At 39.4% G+C, this 27,911-nt stretch overlaps 1 protein-coding gene and 1 pseudogene across 3 annotated transcripts; one reads left to right on the top strand and one right to left on the bottom strand.

Moving 5' to 3' along the window:
• Window positions 1-997: 997 nt before the first annotated feature.
• Window positions 998-8,933, top strand: LOC110438632 (uncharacterized). Of its 3 annotated transcripts, none has more exons than XM_087249464.2 (3): window positions 998-1,047; window positions 2,878-3,027; window positions 6,497-8,933. In XM_087249464.2, exons 2-3 carry the CDS (start codon window positions 2,943-2,945, stop codon window positions 7,207-7,209), a joined length of 798 nt encoding a protein of 265 aa, XP_087105590.1. In that variant the 5' UTR covers window positions 998-1,047; window positions 2,878-2,942; the 3' UTR covers window positions 7,210-8,933. The 3 variants fall into 3 exon arrangements, with proteins under 3 accessions (XP_087105590.1, XP_087105592.2, XP_087105591.1); XM_087249466.2 differs by having other exon boundaries at window positions 4,699-8,933; XM_087249465.2 differs by having other exon boundaries at window positions 2,878-3,067.
• Window positions 8,934-17,909: 8,976 nt separating this feature from the next.
• On the bottom strand, window positions 17,910-26,977 carry LOC148680254 (E3 SUMO-protein ligase ZBED1-like; annotated as a pseudogene).
• Between the last annotated feature and the right edge of the window lie 934 nt (window positions 26,978-27,911).

Raw genomic sequence — 27,911 nt, 5'->3', positions numbered from 1 at the left:
AAAAATTTGCAAATAGAAATTAAATTAGCCTTATCCAGCTATACCAAATTCAGGAATTTGTTGGAAATGACAGGAAAAGAAATGGATATAGAAAGAAAGATGTCATCATAACAAGACTAACCCAGACAGCACACATACGTTGGGCCGACGTCGTGCCGATTTTCAAAATTCCATCGGTGCGATGTCGCTCAGGGAGCGTTTGCTAATTGGCAAAATGTCGCCGCGACGTCGGCAAATGATCGGAAACGCTGTCCGGCCGATGTTAGGACGACGCAACCGGAAATACCGGCCGCTCCGCGGAGGCGCTGTTCTCAGGCGTTTTGCTCATACTTATGGACCACTAGCTGCAACAGCTGCTCATTTATAATAAACACGACACACCACTCTCAATAACAGTTGAAGATTTATTAATATTTTCACAAACATACAAATAGATTAACATACTTTTATCACACATAACCATGTTTTACCACGTTTAAAACAAAACCAACAAGTTGTACTATAACCATGGCTGAACTACTGTGCAATTAAGATTTTAAATACAAAGGCCATTGTAGCATTTATATTAAGACCAGAGAGTTGGAAACATAATCATATACTTTTAGAATGCGCTGCTTATGAAAGAGAGAGGTTTAAGTTAATACAAGAATTAGGACAGCTGAAAGGTAAGGTAATTTCTTTGAAAGTCTTGCTAGGAAATGGGCTTAGACAATCAAGAATTCATGAAATGTTAATTAAATATTTGGGAAATAAAGGAATAATGCATAGAATTTAGTTTTTTTCTTTATTATTATTATTATTATTATATAGTTATTTAATTTATATATAAGTGTTTTCTTTGTACCTCAATTATGCACAATCCAAACTCCAGATCAGTAGTTGGCGGTAATGCACCTATTCGTTGGTTTGCCAAACCGCCATAAAACACCAGAAGAAGACAGCTACAGCAAATGGCAAAAAAGCAAAACAAAAGAAAAGACTTTTATTTTGGCGTGTTGTGACGTCATGAGGCTGCGACGCTCTTGAGCTTGATTCAGCTGGAGAAAGGTTTGTTTTAAAGCATTTACACTTATATAAAGCGATTGATTAAAGTTTAAGGCTTTTTTTCATCTGATGCTAAATTATGCTTAACATTATTGCATAATGCTGCTGTTGACAAAATTATTTTAACACTTTATGTAGTATTATTTTACTCGCAGTAATGAGGGCTATTGTTTGAATAAACTAAAGCAACATAAATGTGTGTAATAAGTATTTTAATGAAGGTTTAATGGATTAAAAGGCATAATGTCATTCCATTCTAAATATACATCACTATGTATGAGAACTATGAGTACTAGTTTTAATCAGCTTATTCTTTCTAGCTCGGACTATAGAGGTAAAGTTGTTGTAATATTCGCACATTCTTTTATTAAGAAGTCTCTATATTGTTTACCATGTTACTTTGAATATTCAAATGGAATTAGCATGCAAGAATGACTTGAAAACAATAGTAACACTGTTTATTTGACTGTGAACAATGTTGTACTTTGAATAGAGGTAAAGTTGGTTTTATAATCGTACATTCAGACTTCCCCTTAATTATATAGTTTCATTAAAGCATTATTTGCGAACTCTAAATAGCTAAATCATATTAGCAGCCAATGACTATCAAAGTACAACATTGTTCACAGTCAAATAAACAGTGCTAATGTTGTTTAGTGCAGAAAGCCTGCAGAAAGTCACACTTGCATGCTATTTCAAATCGAATATTCAAAGTAACATGGTAAACAATATAGAGACTTCTTAATGAACGAATATGTGAATATAAAACCAACTTTACCTCTATGCACTTTGATAGTCATTAGCCCCTTTCACACAGTAATACCGGTAAATATCCGCAAAATTTCCGGAACGACTTTACCGGTAATTTAAAAAAAGCGCTGTTCACACAGGTGAGGACGTTACGGAATTTTTCCGGAAAAGAGCATTCACACATCCATCGCCAAATGCCGGTAAATTTTGACATCATTAACTAGAAATGACCTCTAAACGGCTGCGCTTGTGTTTGTAAACATTTGACTACATTACAAACTCTTTGGATGGATCAGTATTGAGTACAACTCTAATGAAAACATATAGAAGAACACTTTCGCATGTCGAGATGTTCATGATATGTGTGTGTGCTTTCGCTCACGGGCACACGCAAAGCTTGAAGGTAAACAAACAATGGATTATCATAAACATTTTATCAATAATTATTTACACAGTTAGCATTAAGAAGGAACATAGAAACGTTATCTGAATAACATCTAGCAGCTAAAGGTGTCTGGAAAAATATTCAAAGGCTTTTATTCTTTTAAACCGCGCGCACGTGAATGCGTCTGACTATTCTGATTGGCTAAAGCAGGTGTCTCACGTCAGCACGTTCTAGACGTGTACGCGCTCTTTCCAGCAATCTTCCTTCTGCATTTACACGGCACAGCATTCCAGCAAATAACCGGTAATGTTACAACTTCTCTTTCTGGAAAATAGCCAGAACGAATTTACCGGTATTTTCAAAAAGGGCCCGTTCACACATACAACCTTTCTGGAAAATTGCCTGTAATTTTCCGGAAAGGTCTGTATGTGTGAAAGGGTCTATAGGCTGCTAATATGATTTTGCTATTTAGAGTTTGCAAATATACTTGAAATTATATTATTAAGGGGAAAGTCCGAAAGTGCAAATATAAATCCAACTTTACCTATATGCTCGGACTTACCTGATTTCTTTTTTGCAATTACTCTCATATAAAGAAACTGTTGAAGCAAGTGTTGAAAAGAAGTTATTTTATTTCTGTTCATTGTTTTATTTATTTTAACAGGAAGAATTTTTATTGTTTTGTTATTTTTAAACAGGATAAAGTTTCCAAACACAGAGGAAAACTCCTGCTGAAGCGACTGATCTCCACACTGTTATAAAGATGGCGTTTATTAAAGAGGAGAGTGAAGATGTGAAGATTGAAGAAACATTCACAGTCAAACAGGAAGATCTGCAGGAACAAACAGGTTGATTTTCATTCTCAAAGACCAACTCAGTCATATAGAGGTAAAATTGGTTTTATATTCGCACATTTGTTCATTTAGAAGTCTCTATATTGTTTATAATGTTACTTTGAATATTTGATCGGAATTAGCATGCAAGTATGACTTGAAAACAACATTAACACTGTTTATTTGACTGTGAACAATGTTGTACTTTGATAGTCATTGGCTGCTAATAAGATTTCGCTAATTAGAGTTTGCAAATAACACTTTTATGAAATTATATTATTAAGGGGAAAGTCAGAATGTGTGAATATAAAACCAACTTTACCTCTATCTCAGTCATTTGATCTTCATTCAGATATATTTTTAATTAGAATACTAAATTAAATCCATCTTGCAGCCTTGAGTGTGCTGCCTAGTTCTCTTAAATGCACATAAGCACTCATTGAAAGACAGAATGAGATTTTTTCTTGTTACTTGTTCTCGTGTCTTTTGTCAATTATTTTATGTATTATTAGTCTCCCATTTTCTCTTATTACTATAACTAATTACCAGGGCTGTTGTGTGTAAACAGGGTTTCCACGAGGTCTTAAAATTTCTTAAATTCCAATCCAAATTTTAGCCTTCAAAAATCTTAAATTTACTGAAATATTATGTTGTAAATCTTTTTTTAAACAAGTCTTCATTTTCCTTTGTTCATATTTTTCTTCCCAATCTGACCAAAACCCATACAATCACCACCAATCCATCTCAATAAAACTTTTATTCAAAAAGATAATTTCAACTCTTTTTATCATAATGGTTTAATTATTTTCCTCACAATAACATTTGTTTAAACGTGCTCCATGCATTTACTGCTGAGGACATCGATCTGGACAGATTATAATGCATAGATTTAGTTTATAATAGTTTTTTAAACTTTTAAAACATTTGTTCAGTTTTTGTTTTTTTTTTCATTTTAAAGAAAGTTTATGTTGGAAAAAACGTGTGTGGATACAAGTAAAGCTTGCTTGTTTTTACACAATATTTAAGATATTTTGCTAAGAAATATCTAAAATATTTTAATTTATTATTATTCATTATTGTATTATTAAATTTAATAAATTATGACATTTTTTGATAGAGGAAATAGAAATCTTTTTCATCTGGTCTATTTGAAAAATTCTTTACCCTTTAGCCCATTATGAGTCAACAAATTTAATTCATAATGGTCTTAAAACTGTCTTTAAATGTTTTAAATTTAATTTGTTGAAACCTGCAGAAACCCTGGTTTAAAGTATGTCAGAAAACGTGGATGCCCCCAATTTTAAATATGCTAAATAAAATGGACACTAAAATAATTAATTATTATAAAACATCGTACAGTATTCCAAACAAACAGATCAAAACAAACAAATTATAGTGGAGCAATAACATTTAGCATTGCACTGACTACAACTGGCCAACAAACTAGTCTAAAAATGACTTTCGCTGATTAAGAAATGGATTACAGCATGCTGATGATATGCAAACATTTGAGTGTAAAATTCCTAAGGATTGACCATATTCTTCATGTACCAGCAGGCACCACCATTGACATCTTTTTACTTGAGACTTTTTTTTTTTTAAGAATACATTTTTAGATCCTAAAAGTATTATACTGCTAAGGCATAAGATGATATCTTTCGTTTTTTTTTACATTTTTTTTTTTAGGTTTTTCAGGACAACTTTGTCTCCAGCAGAAAAGATATCCAAAGATGCCATTTTAAATTGTAAAGAAACCTGTGTTTTTGAAACTAATGAAGACAGAAGAAGTCCATGATTCATTATTATATCATTATTCAGCCTGATATGTTTACTGCTCCAAAAAAAAAAAAAAAAAACTACTTGCTGTTTGATGTTGCAAACTGATATTTCCTTATTATATTATTCTACTTGGTCTATATAGTTATGCAAACAATTGTTTGTAGAGCAAGTAGCAAGTAAAGCAAGTTTACTATTTCTAGTCATTTCTCCCATATTATGTGTAGTTTTACTTTCTGAAAATAAAAAATATTTAGTACGATTGCATGTCATACATAATGTCCACATAATTCACCATCTCCTCGTAATATCTGTGTAATACTAATGTTGTTATACATATACAAGGGCAAACGCACACACAAACACATATAATTACACTCTTTTACACACACAGACAGACGCGCGCACACACACACACACACACACACACACACACACACACACACACACACACAGGTACAATCGCACTGTTTCTCAGACTCTCTCTTACACACATTATTCACTCTCACACACATACACTCACACACTCACACTTTGGGAGTTTTTGAAGTTTGATTGATTGGTTAATACCACAGTAAACTGAAGTTCCATCTTCTGGAAGCACTTGTGAAACTAAACTAAACAAGCAAACTAAATCATGTTGCACTAATTCACTTGATTTAGATTTTATTGTAAAAAAAATAAAATTAAAATAAAAAAAACAAGAAAATGTGTATATTACTGTGTTGAATTAAATATTTAATGGCTTATTGCTATAATTTAGTATTCTAAAATGTTTTATTTTGATTGTTTTTAATTAAGCTGGTCTTACACTTCATATTTTCAGATTTTTATATAATATTTTCTGATTTTTGGTTATTGTCTTCACCTTCTCAACAGAAAAGGTGCGATCAGCTTTAGAAATGAAAGCGCTGTTCACCGATGGCGGGAAGAACAGCCGCGGTTACAGTCTTTGCACATTGTTGAGCGCACATTGTTGCGTAGCAACAATGAATATCAACAGTATAATGTGGAGACGTAAAGCATGTAAACATGACATTATCACTACAGTACCATAATACACAGAAACATAATTATAAACCCCTCAGTGGTTTATTTTAATACAATGAGCAAGAGTGCCAGTGCTTTAACACACATAATACACTGTTATCACAGGTAATCCGTAATAGACACAGTGGAGAAAACTCGCACCACTGACACTCTCGTGTCCGGATCCAAAATTATTGCTTAAACAGACAAGAGGAGAGGAAAAGTTACCTTACAAACAGGCCAGTGCAGCAGGTCATGTGTCCAAAGTGAGAGAGAGGCAGAGATGGAGTTTTACAGCATTTCTTCGTATAGTGAAATAGTGGCTTGTGTGCTGTGCAGCCTTCACTCCCCCTCGCCTCTATCCTAGTATCGCGACATCGTGCATAGGAGATAGATTTGGAAAACTGAACTGACATGGTTTCAATTCACTATAACTTCTATGTTAAGCGGCTTTGACACAATTAACACTGTAAAAGCATTAGATAAATAAAGATGACTTGAATCTGCTTAAATGTATACACGCTAATGGACCAAACACAATATGATCTCATTTATTTTACATTTAATGTGCATCAAAATTACAGTGTGTGTAGCCAATGTTTCCAGTGTCTTTTCACTTTTCAGCTTTTGATGAGAGTTTTAAAGACTTAATGAAAACTAATGTTTTTTTTTATTTCAGACCTAATTGAAGAGTACGAGGGGAGTAAAGAGGAGGAACATCATGTCAAAATTGAGGAAAAAAATCATTTACAGACTGATGGTATTTTTAAAAGGAGAGACACAAATCGCTTCACCTGCACTCAGTGTGGAAAGAGTTTTGGAAGAAAAGACATTCTTAAGATTCACATGAGGATCCACACTGGAGAGAAACCATTCACATGCTCTCAGTGTGGGAAGAGTTTCAACCGATCAGAACACCTTAATGAACACATGAGGATCCACACCGGAGAGAAACCATTCACATGCACTCAGTGTGGGAAGAGTTTTAACTGCTCATCAAACCTTAATAAACACAAGAGGATCCACACTGGAAAGAAACCATTCACATGCACTCAGTGTGGGAAGAGTTTCAGTCAGTCATTCAACTTTAATCTACACATGAGGATCCACACTGGAGAGAAACCATACACATGCACTCAGTGTGGGAAGAGTTTCAGCATATCATCATCCCTTAATCTACACTTGAGGGTCCACACTGGAGAGAAACCATTTACATGCACTCTGTGTGGGAAGAGTTTCAGCCAATCAACATCTCTTAATAAACACATGAGGATCCACACTGGGGAGAAACCATTCACATGCACTAAGTGTGGGAAGAGTTTTAACTGCTCATCAAACCTTAATCGACACATGAGGAACCACACTGGAGAGGAACCATTCTCTTGCACTTAGTGTGGTAGGATATTCAGTCAATCATCATGCCTTAATATACACATGGTAAGCCACACAGGAGAGAAACCATTCACTTGCACTTGAGCCACGGTCACACTGGACTTTTCTCCCCATAGACTTCCTTTCATAGACGAATGTGTCAGACCGGAAACGTTCGTGCGTAAAGTTTCGCAGTTCAATGCGTTGCAAAGTTTAAGCTTGGTGAACTCTGACCTGCGAAATCGCATCACTTGACTGTGTGAAACTAATCGAAGATCGAAACATGACCTCTGGACAGAAATTTTAAAAATGGACCAATCACTCACACTCCAAACGCTTTTTTAAATGTCTAATCATCTTGTTTAATCCCGCTCCTTTTCGCAGCGCTGTACAACAGAATTTCGCATGCTCAAACTCTAGTGTGACCGCAGCTGCGGTGTGGGATGAGTTTCAGCAACTTCTCAGACCTTAATAAACACATGAAGACCCACACTGGAGATAAACCATTTACATGCACTCAGGTGGGAAGAGTTTCAACCGATCAGCAAACCTTAATGAACACATAAAAATTCACACTGTTGTGAAAGAGTATGTGCTTGAGTGTGGGAAGACTTTTATTACAAAATTTAAACTGCACCAGACATTTTACACTTGACAGACCGTACAAGTGTTCACACTTTGACAAGAGGTTTAATCAGTGAACACATCTGAATCACACAAAAGAGAATTCACACTGGAGAGAAACCGTACAGATCTGATCAGTGTCTACAGAATTGGACAGAAGGTTGCACACATGACATGAATGCAGTAAAACATTTTCTCATGTGCAAAGGATGTTTCATGTCTGAATAATGTTTGAAAAGGCTGAGTGACGGTATACTGTTTTCCAACACTCTTACACTGCATTAGGTGGGTTGTAAATGTGTTGTGCTCCTCGCGTTTACTGTAAACAATGATGGCGGCTGAAAGAAGAACAGTTTCATAAACATCTGGCAAACAGCACCTCTGCGGCTTAAAGTCACTTTGCAAGTGATTGTACAGGTGCGGATACATCTGTACTCCACTCTCCAGTGTATTCATGTAGCTAGTGTTGTTTTGGATGATGTTTTCTGTCTGACTCCCTGAATGAGAAACAAATCACTGGGAAGACACTGCACATCAAAGAAGGTGGAGCTCTAGGACATTTAGTTTGCATATACCAGGGCCTCAAGTTTAGAAAGCCCATTCAATTGTCCTGTGTTGCAGCTTTTATTATTAAAGTTTCTTTACTTTTAGATTCAAGATTCTTTCTAGTTTACTACATTTACTTTTTTGAGTAGAATACAAACTTAATGAATATTTTATGATTAGGGAAGAGCGACAGGTTTTAAGTTTTACAATATTAATACACTTTGATGATCCCAAAACTCCAGATTGGAGTATGTGGTAAATCCTGATTGGATGCCTGCATTACTCATTAATGGGTATATAAAAGTTGTTTGTGCTAGCTACCCCAGGACCTGTGGCTACTTAGGAGTCCTCATGTCAAGACCTGCCATCTCATTGACTCTTTAACCTTATGGTTTTGTTTTACATTACCTATATAATGTAGTTAAAGTGTTGTTGTGATTATATCCTCTTTATATCATAATATCCTCCTTATCCTAAGTTCTTTATCTTCATTATTATCCCTAGACATTTGTTGGTTGCTTTGATTGATTGTTTTATGAGTTAAGTTTTATAATAAATAATTTGCATTCAGGCTATTTTGTTAGTTCATCTCTCTTTTATGTTGTGACTCAAGCAAGTGGGTCATAACACTTTGTGAAATGTGTTCGGTTGTATTCGAGATCTTGTCCTTTCAGTCAAGACCACAGGTGAGAGTAGGAACCTAGATTCAACTGTAAATTGAGAACATTGCCTTTCGTCCCAGCTCCTTCACATACACTGCATTACTGCTGCCGCTGCATCTTTAAATCTCACATTCCATTTCTCATAAAAAAAATGCAGCTACTTGAACTCCATTTGGGATAAGGACTGGAGATGGCCACCTTTTTTCCAGTCAAGCACCTTGGTCTCTGACTTAGAGGTGCTGTTTCTCTCCCTGCCATGTCACACTCAGCAGCAAACCGTCCCACTGCATGCTGAAGGTCCATGTCCTATGAAGCCAAAGAGACAACATTATCTGCAAATGGCAGAAACAGTCCTTGCCTGCACCTAACAGTAAAAATTGTTAAATTTTTTAGATCAGCCCCAAAAGTAACACATTTACAAAATAAAATGAATAGATGGATAACCATTGTAGTGGTGGAAGGGGAAGTAGGATGGCTTGTTCAACAATAAACCAAGATGGAGCTCTCTCAGGAGGGATGGACCAGTGTGCGAGATGTCTCAGACTGAAGGCGTAAAAATTAAATAAATGCTCAAGAAGCCCCAACCCTTTCTTATCAACTGGCTGTTGGGATGTACTCCTATGCAACCAAGGGTGCTCATTGTTCCAGAGAAATTAATTGACCTAATTATCAAACTTTTAAATATTGTAAAGAAATATTCACAGGCATATACTGAAGTGGAGAAGTAACTTTAGGAAGGCAGTTCATTTTGAGTATGATAGTTTGTTATTTTGAGTACCTCAGAGCAGTGGTTCTCAATTCTGGTGCTGTGCAAAATGAGTTGACAACCGTCCCAAATTAATTTTAGCTCTTACTACTCGGCTTGGGCGGTATCCAAATTTTGATACCGTCAAACCGCCTCAATATTTTACCCCGGTATCCGGTATTACCGGCGTAATAAAAAAAAACTATGACTTAAGGCTCAGACAGCGTCACCAAACTGTTAGCTTGTGCCTAAACCATTCAGAAACTGAATACCTTATATGCGACCCTTAGGCTCGCGGTCACCTGTTTTGTCTTGTTTGTATTCTTCTGCGCGGGACACTCCTCTTATTCGCACGCAGACACACACACAGAGAGAGAGAAAGAGAGCACGCCAAGCGACGCACAGCACCGCTATGTCTCTCTCTCTCAATTCAGTTCAATAAGAATAATAATGATTTATTCAGAAATTTCAAAAAGGATTTACAGCAGCGGGAATGCAGAGAGCTGCAATCGGGCCATAAAATTTAGGCACGATGAAGCCTGAGCTTACTGGCTTCATTAGCCAGCCGGGACGTCCAGTAAATGTATTGATTTGTCCAGTAAGTTACATGATCTCCCTTTCTCTATTTTTGACCTTTTTTAAAATAACTGTCCAATGAAGGCTTTAATGGCAAGTGGAGTCCTCATCCCGTCACATCTGTGTTTTTGAGGCTGATTGGTCACTTAATTTGTTTTATTCCGATCGGATATAAATCCAGTCACTCAAACCACTTCAGAAGGGGATCTGTGATGCATTCCAGATGAAACTGGATAGGTGTAATAATTTTTTGGACAAAATAAATATATATGAAATAAATTATGACCTGGAGAAAATCTGACCTGTGCATGAAACGCCTGTAGGTGCGCTTTTACAGACAAAATTCTATTAAAACATGTTCACTACAAGCATAAAAGCCAGGGGGGTTCGAAAGACTCAACCTCACTGACAAAGGTCCAGAATTTGCCGCATATATGAGCCCATTTGTACTATTTTCGTCCAATTTTGACTGCTTTGTCATCATAAATAATGAAAATAATCCATCAAATAAGGCTTAATTTTTTTAACTGGAGGCAAAAAAAATGAAGAATTAATTATTATTGTATAATTTTTATTATTGTTTTAATTATTTTTTTTTTATTGAAATGGCCAAATTGTGACTGAGGACAGTTGGATGTGCTGGCCAGTTTGTTTATTTGTCTAATAAATGATAGTAGGCTATTTTTTTACTTGAAAACTTTAAACAGATTGCTATTTTTTCCTAATGATATATGATGTAATAAATTGTTTTAATTTTTGGAATTGCAATTTTTTGGAAATATTTTTAGTACATCAAAAAGTGTGGTTATGATGACATCTGACAAGCTAATTCAACAAAGAAAATTCAGTAAAATGCAGTATTTAAATCTCATAGTTAAATAAAAACTATGTCGTTTAACTGCAAAAAGCTCCACTTTTTGAGAAAATCAAACCACCCCTTTCACCAGGCGGGCTACGGGCCTGCTGTGTCTATTTATGCCAGAGTCCTGCGGAAAAAAAGTGATTGTCAGGTGGTCATTTGTTTGTAACTTTATTTATTTATGGTTTGGTTATGGGTTATTCAAAGACCATGTGGGTCAGGTAGTAAAAACGGTAGGCTACAATTAATTTGTTATGAATTAATTGATATTTAACACGGAGTATTTTAATCAGTATTTAATTTTTGAAATGATTTGAATAATGAATAAAGTTAAACATTACCCAGTTTCAGATTATATTTAGGAATAGAAAGAGGAAAGAGAGCCGGCGTCCTCATCAGACTAAGACGCCGTGAATTTCGACCTCTGCTCCACACCATTCTGCTGGCTAACATTCAGTCATTAGACAACAAACTTTCCTTCCAACGGGAAACAAGAAACTGCTGAATTATCCGCCTTATAGAAACCTGGCTATCTGCGGGGGTACCAGACACAGATGCTGAACTTTCGGGGTTCTCCGTGCAGCGCATGGACTGAACGAAAGAACTCACAGGGAAAAGCAAAGGAGGAGGTGTGTGTTTCTTTATTAACAACTCATAGTGTGATGAGAGGAACATACACCCAGCTAGATCATTTTGTTCTCCTGATCTGGAATACCTTATGCTTCGGTGTCTGCCATACTGGCTACCAAGGGAGTTCACAGCTGTGATTATTACGGCTGTCTACATCCACCCTCAAGCCAACAGAGAGCAGGCGCTCAGGGAACTGTATGGGAGCATAAGCAAGCAGGAAACCGCACACCCGAAGGCAGCGTTTATTGTTACAGGGGACTTTAACAACGCCAATCTCAGGAAAATTGCTCCAAAATTCTATCAACACATTACCACAAACACGCGTGGTGACCATATTTTGGACCATTGCTATTCCCCATTCTGGGACGCCTACAAATCCCTCTTTTGACCACCGTTTGGCAAATTAGATCACTCTTCTGTTCTGCTCTTTCCTGCTTGCAGGCAGAAACAGGACGTTTCAGAGCTGGATGGACCAATCGGATTCCATACTTCAAGACTGTTTTAAACACGTGGATTGGGAGATGTTCCAAACAGCTTGTGATGACGACATTAAAGCGTACTCAGACACCATTACATTCTTCATTAGAAAATGCATAGAAGACGTGGTCCCTTCAAAAACTGTCTGTATCTATCCTCAACTAAAAACCATGGATCAATGGTGAATTTTGAACAACCTTATCAGTGCGAGCTTCTGCCTTTAAATCCAGAAATGCTGAGGAACAACAACAAGCAAATTACAACCTCAGGAAAACCATCAAAGCAGCAAAAGGTCAATACAGAGAGGAGGTAGAGGGTCAATTTAACACAAATAACGCAAGGTGCGTAACAAGATCTTTCCGTCGTGTGAAAATTCGAAAAGCTATGGGCCCAGATGGCATCCCTGGACGTGTACTTAAAGCATGCACACACCAACTAGCGGGAGTTTACACGGACATCTTTAAGCTCTCGCTCTCTTGGTCTGTGGTTCCCACATGCTTTAAGACAGCTACTATGGTGCACATACCAAAATCAGCTAAAACCACATGCTTGAATGACAGGCGTCCAATTGCTCTGACACCCATCTTCGGCAAGTGTTTTGAGAAGCTGATTAAAAAGCACATCTCAGTACCGCCCGCTCACACTTACCTTGTGCAATTTGCATACAGAAATAATTGCTCTACTGATAATGCAATTGCTTTCACCTTGCACACTGCTCTGTCTCACCTGGAAAACAAAAACACATGTGAGAATGCTGTTTGTGGACTACAGCTCAGCATTCAACACCATAGTGCCTGCCAAGCTGGTGGTGAAGCTCCAGTATCTGGGTCTATAACGCTCTCTGTGCAACTGGATCCTGGACTTACTGTCAAGCAGACACCAGGTGGTCAGAATGAACAACATTACTTTGCCCACACTGATCCTCAACACTGGTGCTCCACAGGGCTGTGTTCTCAGCCCACTCCCGTACTTTCTGTACACACGACTGTACAGCCAAACACATATCCAACGTCATCCCTAAATTTGCTCATGACACAATGGTGGTGAGCCTAATCACAGATAATGATGAGACGGCCATGATGCAGTGGTGTCAGGAAAACCACCTCTCACTCAACATCAGCAAAACCAAGGAGCTGGTGGTGGATTTCAGGAGAGAGAAGAGAGAACACACCCCCATCACCATCAACGGGACACCAGTGGAGAGAGTCAGCACTTTCAACTTTCTTGGAGTACACATCGCTGAGGATTTGACATAGACTGCTCACATAGACACAGTGCTGAGGAAGGCACAACAACGCCTCTTCTTCCTCAGGCATCTCAGGAGGTTTGGAATGACCCCCCACATCCTCCGCTCATTCTACACCTGCATTGTGGAGAGCATCCTGTCTGGCTTTATCACCACCTGGTATGGAATCACCAACAGCAATCGTACAGGCCTACATAGGATTGTGCAAACTGCTGGACAAGTAGTAGGAGGTGAACTTCCCTCCCTCCAGGACATCTACACCAGGCGGTGCATGAGGAAAGCCAAGAGAATTATCAGCGACTCCAGCCACCCAAGCCATAGACTTTTCCCTCTGCTACCCTCAGGCAGTTGGTTCTGCAGCATCCGGTCAAGCACCAGTCGGCTGAAGGAAAGTTTCTTCCCTCAGACTATCAGGCCGATGAACACTTAACACACAACACACAAACTCTTCCATGCCCTCACAACATGCCCTTCCATGCCCTCACAACACACGAAGACCCTGGAAGAGTTATTTACTTTTCAGTTTATTCGGGCAGGAGAGAAAGATGGCGTCTCTTTGGTCGCACGAAAGGGTCTTTTGATCGATTGTTGGGACACTGGTATTGCCTTTGTAAAGGAACGAAGAGACAATACTGGTGTCTTCACATATATATGGCAATGTGGTGGACATTTTAGGAGAGAGAGGACATCGTAATTGAGGGATCAAGAGCAAACAGCAGCTTGTCAGAAGACTTATCTGAGACTGAAGAATTTAAAGTTTGTATTGGTGGGGACAGACTGACAAAAAAGCAGCTGGTTGCAATGACTAATTACCTGTGGCAAGGCAAAATAATTCCTAAATATTTGACTTAAGAACTTAGGACAAATGCAAGTCAGATTCCAAATAGATTCAAGCCCACTGAGCAAACATGCCCTTACTGCCTAGGACCAACCCCACCAGGGGGCTATTTCATAAAAGTGGTTAAGAAAAGCGGGGATTAAAGTCAAAAGCCTGTCTTCAATGAGCCGAACTAAACGTCCACGCTTAAATTGGTTCCATAACAGCAAGTTGAAGATCATTTGATCTAACTAGTCTAACTAAACTAGAGTTCAGTTTAAATAATCTAGATAACTGCTCGTGCACGTTTCTGTCGTGAAACCTTAAAAGTCGAGCATAGATACATTGATGATGTTGTGTGCTACCATGGCAACTTAAAGAACTGAAAGAGGTCTGAGACACAGCTGTTCGCAGCGAGTGAGCCGTGAAACTGCTTATTGTTCAATAGGCTACATTAGTAGCAATATATTTTTAAATATAGGCTATTATTTAGACCTATTAACATGAAATTAAATATTTGTTATAATATATAGTAGCTAATTGTGCTTGACCGCGCGCATTTGCGTGAGAGAGAGAGAATTTGCACTTTCTAACAATTGTTGCTTGCAAGGAAAAGTTTTAATGCATTGCAGGCTCACTGTAATATACAAAATGTTCTAAATGTAAGCACATAGGTTTAAATTAAACAAAGAGTCGTGCATGCACAAGCAGTGGGATTTTTAATTTGCTCCCGAATCTGCTGCAAATCGTTGCTTTCCCTTTGCCACTTTTTTCCCGCGGCCCATGGGAAAATATCTTTACATGTGAGGCTGCTGCACAGCACGGATCATCTCCTGATTATTCCTCTCATTTTATAGCTTTAAAGTCATTATTTAAGAAATGTAGTCTTCTTCTTTATATTAGTCAGTGTCTTTCTGACCCCCGTGCTGCGTGGATTTCCTCCAGGTGCTTCAGTTTCCCACAAATCCAAAGACATGCGGCATGCGCTGCGCTGTACTGTAGGTTAATGGAATATGCTAAATTGGCCGTAATGTGAATGAGATTGTGAGGTTTACAAGCCAGGAAGGCTCGTAGTGGGTTCTCAAAGGATATAAAAAAAATGAGAAAACCTCAAAATGATGGCACAACTCGCTGATATAACGTGTAAAGTGATGGTTTATTTACAGTGTACGAGAGTGAAACCCAAAACCCAGCAAAGTAGCAAAACAAACCAAAAAAATAAAAGAACAAATAAACAACAAACAAAACGATATGTACAATCACAATAAAAATATACAAGTCACAGATCGCTTACAGCACCACAGTAGCTCGCTCGCTCGCCAGGTGAACTGACCCCGAATAGTTGTTTGGGGCTGCCTTTTAAGGGTGAAGCCCCACCCCCTTAACACAGACCAACATACCCTAATTAAAAGGTAAGTATAAACATCAGTTCATGTTCTCCAGTTTAGTATTTAAAAACCATTAAACCCCAAACAGTCACAATTAATCAATGTTAACTAAAATAGATCAAGATATAAAGATATAAACATGTAAACATGAACATTTAAACACATAAAGAAAAGTATAAACCCATTTCCCCCCCTTCTCTAGAGGACAATGGACGAGTCTGCTTCCGGTTGCTCTGGAGCAATCCACGTTAAACCCGGCACTATTTAGCCAGGCCGCTGGGAGGCGCTCTCTTTGACCAGCCGATGGAAGAGCAACCAGGAAGACAGATGAAGGAGAAACACGGAAACCAAACAATCGGTAAAAATTAAACAAACAATAACCGAAAACATTAAACACTCAAACAACATGTGTATATGCGTGTATTTGTGACTATAGCGTGCGTTATGGATGCAATGAAGAAATGCGTTTGTGGATGCGTTTGTGTGTGTGTGAAAACTAATGTGCTGATGGCGGATGTGTGCACCCGAATCGCCTCAAGCTTTTCTGGATAATTTTGGTAAGTGAATTATGTTTGAATGTTGAGCACTGTTTGTCAGCCAGGGACAAGTCACCTCATCACAGAGATGTATGGATGTTTCCCATAGATTAGTTGCAACTGGAAAGGCGTCCGCTGCATTATTTATATTTATATATATATATATATATATATTAGGGTTGTAACGGTATGAATTTTTTACGGTATGATAATCGTCTAAAACAATACCACGGTTTGACGGTTTCGCGGTATACGGTATTAAATAGTAATTCTCATAGCAAAGACTCTGAAAAGAATAAGAACACATTTTCTGACTGAACAAAGGTTTTATTTCAACAAACTTTTGAAAGAACCATTTTAATAGAACTATAGAAGTCTTTTATAAAAATAAACTGAAAAATCTCCCATTTTAATAAATTAAATTAGAAGGAATAAACAAGCAAGGTCTATTAAGATTAGAAAAAATAAACTTAAACTGTCCTTCCTTATAAGCAGGATAAATGGGAGACCAAAAGTGCAATACCAAGTTTATGGCTGTAAACATGTATTTAAAGCGTTGTTGTTTTTTTCAGTCTAGGTTGTGATGAAGAAATGTAAGCATGTTGAGATTTTCAGGACTTAATCTTGACCGCTGAGGTGAGAGAATGTGTCCACTTGTACTGAACATCCTCTCTGAAGGCACACTTGTGGCAGGGATACAAGGCACTTTCTGGCCACATTTGCCAGAAGAGGCATTTCTTCACCATGCCTTTTCCACCAATCCAGAGGGTCAGCATCAGTGGAGACGGTGGGAAGAGCTTTGTACATTTTAATTTCATCCTGGACCTTATCCCTAAGACAAACATTACTATTTTCAGAGATTGCTTTGTTCTGCCTAGATGAAGTAATTTGCTGTATCAACCCAGACAGACTTTTTTCTTTCCTTTTAGGGGTGGTGATGCTACTGCATGCTTTTTCTGCCTCGTTTCCTTCCTTTTCTGCTTGAGGATGTTCTGGAAGAGCTTCTGCTAGTTTCATGGCTTCTGCCACACATGCTTCAACTGTGTTATCCAGGTTTTTACAGAAGTTCTCTTTGAATCGTGGATCCACATAGCTGGAGATCTGTAGCACTTGTTCCACCTGCTCTGTGTATCTCATTAGCAAGTCTTCCCTCATTTTTTGCTTCATCTCTCTGATGAGTAGGTTGTCCTCAGGTTGCTCAGTGAGGACTTCACTGATATGCTCCAGTACTGGTGTAAGTGATGAGAGTGTGACCCGTTTCTCTGAGGCCAGGACATCAGTAAGGTCATAGAGTGGTTGAAGGGTCTGCTTCACATTTTCCAGTGTGGCAATGTCATTGTCTTTTGGCATTAAATGCCATGTATTCCTGTCAATAGCCAGGACTGCACAGATAGCCTGTTGCTGTTCTAAAAACCTGTTGATCATCTCAAAAGTGGATCCCCATCTTGTAATCACATCATGGATGAGGGCATGCTCAGGGAGCTCCAGGTCTGCCTGTTTTTTTTTTAATTCTCTCTTTTTTTCCAACTCCCAGAAAATGCTTGAATCAAGTGTCGGCATGATCTGACAGCAGAATCAACCATTTGGATCTTCAAGGCTTTGTTGATGGCCAGATTTAGATTGTGTCCAAAGCAAGTGAGCCAAACACAAGGAAACTTCAAGAAGGTCTTCTTCATATTTGTGGCATTGTCTGTGGTCATTCCACACAGATTTTCCTTTGAAAGCTTCCAGTCCTGAAGCATGTTTTCAAACATTTCTGTGATGTTTTCTGAGGTGTGGTCTTCAGGAAAAAAAAGAGACTCTAAACAATGACACTTAAGTTGCCAATCTGAGGAGAGGTAATGGACTGTAAAACTTAAAAATGGTTCCCCTCCTCCACCACTGCTGGTCCAAAGATCCGTGGTAGCTGAAAACCACACAGCTTCCTTCAGCTGTCCTTCAACACTGGCTCTGACTTCTTTAAACATGCGAGGGATTTCATTGGTGGAAAAGTATGTTCTAGAGCAGTGGTTCCCAACCTTTTTCTTTGGCCCCCCCACATATATATGTGTGTGTGTGTGTGTGTTTGTTTGTGTAATATTAATATATAGTAATATGTATAGAAAATATATATTTTAATATTAAAATATTAATTAATCAGTTTTAACTTGTCTTGGCCTTCAATAAAACCAAAATTTAGGTAGGCTTTATCATACTGTCTAATCTTTTTCTTCGCCTCTGAAGAATCAGTGCATTTACGTTTGTCTGCCATTTTTGTTTTGATTTTGCCTTTACGACACGTTGACAAGCAGATTGCGCGAGTGAGCAAAATTTAAATAAATATTTAAAGTTATTTATATTAATTATTTTCACTATTATGTTGGAATTTTAAGCATGTGTTTAGATAATTTTTTATTTTTTGGTACTTAAAAATACATATATAATAGTAGGGCTGCTCGATTTTGGAAAAAATCATAATCACGATTATTTTGGTCATAATTGTAATCACGATTATTCAAAACCATTGCCAGTTAAAGTCAAAATTATTAGCGCTCCTGAGATTTTTTTTTTTATAAATATTTCCCAGATTATGTTTAACAGAGCAAGGAATTTTAACAGTATTTCCTATAATATTTTTTCTTCTATTTGTTTTATTTTAGCTAGAATAAAGACAGGTTTAAATATTTTGAAACCAATTTAAGGTCAATATTATTAGCCCCCTTAAGCAATATATATTTTTGATTGTCTGCAGAATAAACTATCATTATAATGACTTGCCTTATTACTCTAATTAAGCCTTTGAACTGCACTTTAATCTGAATGCTTGTATTTTGAAAAATATCTAGTAAAATATTATGTGCTGTCATTATAGAAAAGACAAAAAGAAATCAGTAATTAGAAATGAGATATCAAAACTATTATGTTCAGAAATAAGTTAATAAAATATTCTTTCCATGAAACAGAAATTGGGCAGGAAAAGGTTTGCTTATATTCAAGAGGGCTAATAATTCTGACTTCAACTGTATACATACAGTTATTTCCCACCCTGCAAAGGAAAGAGAAATAAATACAATAGAATAAAAATATGAAACAACTGTGCTTTAAGCATCTTCTCTGTAAGAAAAACACTTTAGCTACAGCAGTCCTTCAGTCAAGAGCAGCGAGGGTTTTCTCGTTATGTTTGTTTAATAATGATAAAAACAGGCGGCAGAAGGATTATAGCGCGCTGTCTCTTTAATGGTTTCTCTTTCACGTCTTTTAAACCTCAACTCGTTTTTTTATTACACAAATGAGTGTTAATGTAAATAATCACTAAACACCGCGTTTTGACACCTATTTGACCATTAAAGCGCTCACGTTAAGATGACTTTAGATGTCTGCGCTCCTCTGCTCGTCTCAGTGTGCGAATGAGAGTGAATGCTGACCGGCCGCATGCTTCTGACTGCGTGATCGTGCTGCACACACACATAAGCTCTTTCGCGCTTTTAAGAGCAACACGTGTACAACTATACGAAATATGATGCAATAATCAATTATTTCGATTAATGCTTTTTTATAATCCTTTGAAACCGAAATCTAAAACGGATTTTCGATTAATTGCAAAGCCCTTTATAATAGTGGAGCATTTTTATGCCTTTTTCTACCTCAATAATTATCCTCTCCCGCGCCCCCCCTGTGAACTCTGGACCCCAGGTTGGGAACCACTGTTCTAGAGGGTACCTTGTACACAGGGATTGCCTTCTTCATTAGGTGGAGAAACCCAGGTTTTTCCACTACTCTTAAAGGCATCATATCTTTGGCAATAAAATATGCTACAGCATGTGATGTTTGTAAACAAATTTCGGGAGGAGCATGCGCAGAAGTTTCAGTATCGAATACGTCATTGACAATTATCCCATCATCAAATCAGTTTCTGAGCAACGCCTATATATACCAAAGCTGTCTTACCTGCAGCATCTCACGACTTTGGCATTGGCACATCCAATCGCTGTAGCCTCGTCCAAACAGCAAATTTCCATGAGGATGACACGGCTCCTCTTGCAAACTCCAAGCCGACGTCCAGCGCATCAGCACTCGGCAGAGCATATCAACAGAGTCCGCGGTCTTAACTTAGGCCCGCCACGCCGCCGCTCTTTCAGACACCGGCAACAAACCTGAGCCGCTCCCGAGTTGGAAACCACCGGCCCAGATCAAGCGAGTGCCAGGCCACCGCTCTACAGGCGAAGCGCCACCATCGGCCAATTCGCCATGACAGCGTGAGCACGTCTTCGCTACGGTCTCATCCACCCCCCACGCACGGAACATTTCCACTTAGTAGCGCCCGCAATCCCTGCTCTCGGCGCGCCAAATTTAGGAATAACAAGCCAGTCCGCTCGTGAGTGTGACGTCACGCGAAGCGGCTTCCGGGTCCAAGCGCTCTATTCAACTGCATGGGAAGACCCATGAAATGGTAATTATAACGTTTACAAAGCGATTTATTACTTTCGAAAATCATGATCACAATATATGTCTATGCCTCATACATGATGCAAGTGATTAATTTTATAAATTGTTAAAAATGTTTGGTATTTGTTATGCAGCAAGCCCAAAAATGGTTGTGTACAACATGACTCTGTATAAAACTAACTTATCGTGTTATATGTTTAAAATTGATCATAAGCAAATAATTTCTCAACTTACTGCATGGGGAGACTCATGAAATGTTAATTATAATGTTTACAAAGCAATTTATTACTTTCGAAATCATTATTACAACGGGGTATATGCCGAAGCATGCTAATAGGACTCTTAATTTGCCAGTAACCTGGGCTAAGCACTTCCGGCGAATTGAATGCCAATGCAAAAGCCAGTGCGTTTAAGGTCTATTTTCTTTAAAAATGAGCGATCTCCACTAGCTGAGTGATATCGCCATATCTTTATAATATGAGCATTTATTTTACCCCAGTATGTTTAATGGAGCTTATGCGTTAGCCTGCCGATTCTGACGACCGCGTGCGAGTAAACAGCTTCTGTCTCATTTTACGCTTGAGCAACCAAATAAATGCTAAAGTTTATTTAACTGAATGTATTTTAATGACATTACAACATCGATGCCGTATAAGGAACCGTACAAAACGGAAAAATTTTACAATAACAGGTCACTGGAAGTGTATCAGCATGGGAACAGCAGTAGCTCAGCATATACCCTATACATACGTCCACACCTTATATCTGACGGGCAGAAAGTGATTAATTTTTATAAATTGCTTATTGATTTTTGGTAATTGTTATGCAGCAAGCAATGCTTGTGTACATTGATTTTGTATAAAATTAACTTTATTGTGTGATAAGAATTTAAAGTGATCATAAACTAATAAATTTCTCAACTCAAATGAGTGGCTGCTTGGACCCGGAAACAGTATTACTTACGTCACCAACAGGTCAATACTTAACAAGCGGAGTCTTCCTTCATGCCGCTTGCAGGTTAACCAGGTTTGTTCAGGCCCTGATGCAAGTTCCAGCGTGAGGCTGCCTCCGCTGATGTCACCAACGCCGGCAGCCCCTTCTCTCTTCTCTTTTCCTTCCACCCGTGATCCTAGGGTCATCAGTAGCGCGAGCATGCCTCCGCAAACGGCCCTAGTCCCCAACTTTCTGTCAGGCCCCGACGTAAGTGCGAGCGCGAGGCCGCCTCCGCTGACGTCACTTACGCCGGCAGCCCCTCTTCTCTTTTCCTCCCACCTGTGATTTTAGGGTCATCAGTAGCGTGAGCACGCCTCTGCAAACGGCTCTAATCCCCAACTTTCTGTCGGGCCCCGACGTAAGTGCCAGCGTGAGGCTGCCTCCGCTGACGTCACTTACGCCGGCAGTCCCTCTTCTCTTTCCCTCCCACCTGTGATTCTAGGGTCATCAGTAACGTGAGCACGCCTCCGCGAATGGCTCTAGTCCCTAAATTTCTGTCAGACCCCGACGTAAGTGCCAGCGTGAGGCTGCCTCCGCTGATGTCACTTATGCCGGCAGCCCCTCTTCTCTTTTCCTCCCACCTGTGATTCTAGGGTCATCAGTAGCGTGAGCACGCCTTTGCAAATGGCTCTAATGCCCAACTTTCTGTCGGGCCCCGACGTAAGTGCCAGCGTGAGGCTGCCTCAGCTGACGTCACTTACGCCGGCAGCCCCTCTTCTCTTTTCCTCCCACCTGTGATTCTAGGGTCATCAGTAGCATGAGCACGCCTCCGCAAATGGCTCTAGTCCCTAATTTTCTGTCAGGCCCCGAAGTAAGTGCCAGCGTGAGGCTGCCTCCGCTGACGTCACTAACGCCGGCAGCCCCTCTTCTCTTTTCCTCCCACCTGTGATCCTGGGCCACGTATAGACTATATTCCTTAAATTCATCGTCTAGGTACTTAACATGTATAAACTTAAGTACGTTATTAACGTTTACATAGACAACACGTGTCTATAAAATAAATTGCTTAATTAAATAAATTTGATAAGTAATTATGAAGTAATAATAACACCAAGCTGATAAGCAACTTCAGCTCAGAAACCATCCAGAATCCAATGACTAGCTTACCCCATCTATTTTCACAGCCATTCAAGTCGCAATTGCACTCAGTATAAACCATGGAACTCCATCCAAAACTTTGGGTACTGCTCAATGCTCCTCGCACTACCTTAAGTTCCTTTAATCCAATCAATTAAGTTTTCCACAGAAATTAAACCTAAAAGTCAGTGGAAATGCGCTATCGTTGCCCCCTTTTTACCATTTCAACCCCTAAACCTTTCCTAACCCTGGTCATTAACCCCTTCAAGGAGTTCTATTATAAGGTTGCTGCTGCACAGCGACCGCTCTCATTGGGGACACACGCCTTATTACGCTCCACTGCAAGCGCAGTGACTGCTCCTATGGTAGACGTACACATCATTATTATGCACCACTGCAAGCGCAGTGACTGCTCCTATGGGAGAAGCACACCTTATTTATCATGTGCCACCGCAAGTGCAGTGACAGCTCCCACTAGAGATGTACACATCATCAAGCATCACTGCTAGTCCAGCGACCGCTCCCACGGGGGAAGCCCACCTTATTATTATGCACCACTACAAGTGTAGTGACCGCTCCCACTGGAGACGTACACTTTATTATGCACCACTGCAAGTGCAGTGACCGCTCCTACGGGAGACACACACTTGATTACACACTACTGCTAGTGTAGTGACCACTCCTACGGGAGACGCATATCTTATTATGCACCACCGCTAATGCAGTGACCGCTCCTATGGGAGACGTACACCTTATAATTATGCATCACCGCAAGTGCAGTGACCGCTCCTATGGGAGACGTGCAAGTGCAGTGACTGCTCCTACGGGAGACGCACACCTTATAATTATGCACCACTGCAAGCGCAGTGACTGCTCCTATGGGAGACGTACACCTTATTACACACTGCCGCTAGGGCAGCGACCACTCATACCCCATACAGGAAACACACACCTTATTATCATGCACCACTGTTAGTACAGTGACCGCTCCTACGGGAGACGTACACCTCATAATTATGCACCACTGCAAGTGCAGTGACTGCTCCTACGAGAGATGTACACCTTATAATTATGCACCACTGCAAGTGCAGTGACCGCTCCTACGGGAGACGTACATCTCATAACTATGCACCACTGCAAGTGCAGTGACTGCTCCTACGGGAGACGTACACCTTATAATTATGCACCACTGCAAGTGCAGGGACCGCTCCTACGGGAGACGTACACCTTATAATTATGCACCACTGCAAGCGCAGTGACTGCTCCTACGGGAGACGTACACCTTATGCACCACTGCAAGCGCATTGACCACTCCTATGAGAGACTCATACCTCATCACACACCACTGTCAGCACAGTGACAGCTATTACGGGGATGCATACTTTAACACACAACATTGCTAATGCAGTGACCACTCCCACGGAAGACGCCCGTCTCCTGTGGGAGCAGACACTCTTGCTAGAGACATTCATCATGCACCACTATCAACACAGCAACTGCTTCCTCCCGAAACACATACCTTATAACTCAACAGCACCCCTCCAAATTTTTAAGATCAGCAAATTTTGGGGGGCTTGCACATTGTCTGGCTCCTGTCCTGTAACAAATAGCGTTTTTTGGGGAGCGCTCTGGGGCCGGGCTAGATACTTCGCTCGAATCCCAACTCTTCTTTGTTTCCTTATAAGGGGAATAACTCGAGTTGGGGTGTCTCCTCGAGCTCAGAGCCCTCCCCCCGGACAGCACGCCAATTATGCGTTATACTTAAACGAATGCAAGTGTGAACTCGTGAAGTGATGTTTGTAAACAAATTTCGGGAGGAGCATGCGCAGAAGTTTCAGTATCGAATACGTCATTGACAATTATGCCATCATCAAATCAGTTTCTGAGCAACGCCTATATATACCAAAGCTGTCTTACCTGCAGCATCTCACGACTTTGGCATCCCTCCACCACCCCGTCACCTCACCTCTTGCATTGCATTCCCGGGGGGAGCGCTCTGGGGCCGGGCTAGATACTTCGCTCGAATCCCAACTTCTCTTTGTTTCCTTATAAGGGGAATAACTCGAGTTGGGGTGTCTCCTCGAGCTCAGAGCCCTCCCCCCGGACAGCACGCCAAATATGCTTTATACTTAAACGAATGCAAGTGTGAACTCGTGAAGATTTAGTTCTTTGGCTTGTTTGGATGTGGAATCCAACTTAATTCCTTTTGCAAATGACTGTTTAACATTTGGTTGAGCTGGATCAGGTGGTGCCTTTGCAGAAGTAACTTGAACCTAAAGAACAATAATAAACCAAATTACAGAAATGAAATTCTGGAAATTCTAGGAAATACAATTGTTAACATGAGCTTTTATAATTTTTGTGTATAAATTATTTCAATAAATTGTTTTAATCAGTTTGCGTTAATGAATTTTTTTTATTAATAACAAAATATTTTATACATTTTTTTTTATAATAGTGGCCTATTAAATGTATGTCAGATAAAACAGGCCACACAGATGCGTGCAGAAAGTGCGTTGATAGTCGCTTTTCGCACGTTGATATTAACTAGAGGTGTGAACCTATACTGGTCTCACGGTTCAGTTCAGTTACGATTATCATGCCTTCGATTCGGTTCAATTCGATATTTCAGTGCATCACGGTGCATTGACAATGCTTTCCATATACAGTGTTATATTTTAGAGGAGAGGCTATAACAAGCTGTCTGTAAACACACAGAGACACAGCACCACACTGTCTCTCATTCAAACACAAACATGGACAGCACCAAAGAAACAAACACACACACACACACACACACACACACACACTTAAGCCCTCGCAACAGGGAGAGCTCGCGAAGAGTGGAGCAGAAAAACGAAAAAAAGAAGCACTTTTCTGACGGTCCCTTGCTGAGAGCTCCTCTCAGCGCGAGCTATCCCGGCTAAACACATATTGCGAGGGCTTAAACGGAGCAGTGCTCGTAGTGTGGAGCGACAAAAAAAGAAAGACAGCTGTGAAACATAACCAGCTTTCTCTTTTTGTAGGAAACACACTTTAGATCTTTTTAGGGTAAGAGGTTTTTGAGTTATTGCCGTCTGTAACTGAATGTGTGTCAAGAATATCGAAAACAAAACCAACTGAACCGCGCTCATTTTTGGCGCCCTCCTGGATATACAGCGCTCTTAGCATTTGCCTATGGTGCCTATGCCACGGGCCGGCCCTGCGTTGGCTGAGTGTTGAAAATATTCGCGCTCACCTCCCTCGCGACAGAGCGCATAGGAGATAAATGACGTCCGTACATATAATAACCGGTTATGATTATTACTGAACCGATACCGAATTGTCTGCGTCTGCATCGCGGTGCACCAAAGAAACAATTAATTTTGACACCCCTAATATTAACATATCTATTTTTATCCAGTCATTTGCGCGTTTTACATGACATCAGGATTTCAGACTGCAGGATTTCATAATTTTATCAACACCATTATTTTAACAACTCGGCTTTGCGCAATGATGCCTTTAAGGTAAAAAAAAAAAAGTAATTTGTAATAGTTATGTGCAGCAGCTCATTGATGTTAAAATTGTAAAATATTTATAACTTTTTCTTTTAAAATAACACATTTAAAAACAAACACAGCCAATGGAAGGTTTTTATATATGATTGAGGATCTGCTTGCAGTGACAATTCACCACAATACCCTGAACAAAGCCTTTTTTTTAATTTCTGGGCAATTACCAGATATACGTATGACTTTTCTAGCATTCGCTGTGGCCATCAACAACCTATCTTGATTGCTGACAATAACTGGAAGGTGGCTTTTGATTTGCCTGGAAAGTAAAGTATTGAAACAACATTTTTAAAAAATGACTTTAAGTAAGGAAAATTGATTTGGCAAAGTTGCCAAAACATAACCTCCTGAAGAGGCCTTGCACTGACAATGTTGAACAGTGTGACCTTAATGTCAATGTTGAAGAAAGATGGTCATCTTTTGAAAAGTTGCTAATTTGTGTTGGTTTCTGTAATGGCAAATACTATAAATATTAATACACACATATCATATATTTTATGTTCAAATAAAATATCATCTAAATACCACATAACTGCTTAAGATATATGACGTCTTTTTCTCTGTACATCACCTGCAGAAACAAAGGTGAGAAACCCTTTTTCCAGTGATCTATCCTATTCATCATTTGCCCCATGGCTTGAAACCTCCTGCAGGGCTCGACCAGTTCTTCCAAAAACTAAGATCCTAAAAGGGCCATGAAACCTTCCTGTTTCAGCAGGGTGTTTTCACACCTCTACTTTGGAAAAAGTCAGAAAAGTGGGCGTGTCCAGTTCATTTTAGGGGGGAGTGACGGAGGAGGGGAAAAGGCAAGGTCCATAAAAATTTGCATAAAAATGGGAGTGTCAGTTTGGACATGCACTAATTTTCACACAGGCAAAACAAACACAGAGGCAGAGGAGAAAGACAGTAACTTACAGTGTTTATAGATATCAGTAATTAAATTATTTGCCAAATTATTAAATGGGGGACTACAACTGCAATTTGGCTCTTTTATTCAGGAATTTCCTTAATGCCCCTCGTGACAAATGAGATATTTGATTCAAGGAATTGCTGGAAGCGTGTATCTTTCATGCAATGTTTGTTACCGCATGGCGAATGAGAGAACAAAAACCTCCGCATTTCTTTGTAACTTGGATGCACTCGGTAGGTAGCGTCAGAAAGCCGCGTGTGTTATTCCTGTCACAAAATGCGGCGAAAATCCTACACAACGGTAAGTTTGGTTGTGGTGCTTACACGTTTACACTCGGGAGAGCAGTATTTGCAGCAGATTTTTCAGTCCATAATATTGTAGTGATGTTAAAGTACGGTAAACTTTATTCATCTAGAAATCATTTGACTAAGGTCTGTCTTTAAACACTGAAAGAGTATTGCTGACGATATGAACTAACTTTGCCTCTGAATAAACAAAGACCACTGATCGCTTACCAAACAGAACATTAAACACCAACTGGAGCCGCATCTTTATTAAAAGGAGACGAGCGGCAAATCCGGATTCACCATTTCCAGATGAGAAAAGCTATCGGGTAAACAATGTTCCTTAGACAAGTATTTTTGTCACGTGTCGCGTG

The sequence above is a fragment of the Danio rerio genome, chromosome 4 (assembly GCF_052040795.2).
Source record: "Danio rerio strain M-AB ecotype USA chromosome 4, GRCz13ab, whole genome shotgun sequence".
In the NCBI taxonomy this organism is placed as follows: Eukaryota; Metazoa; Chordata; class Actinopteri; order Cypriniformes; family Danionidae; genus Danio; species Danio rerio.
Note: the sequence above shows the minus strand (reverse complement) of the source record. Positions and strands in the feature narration are given on the sequence as shown.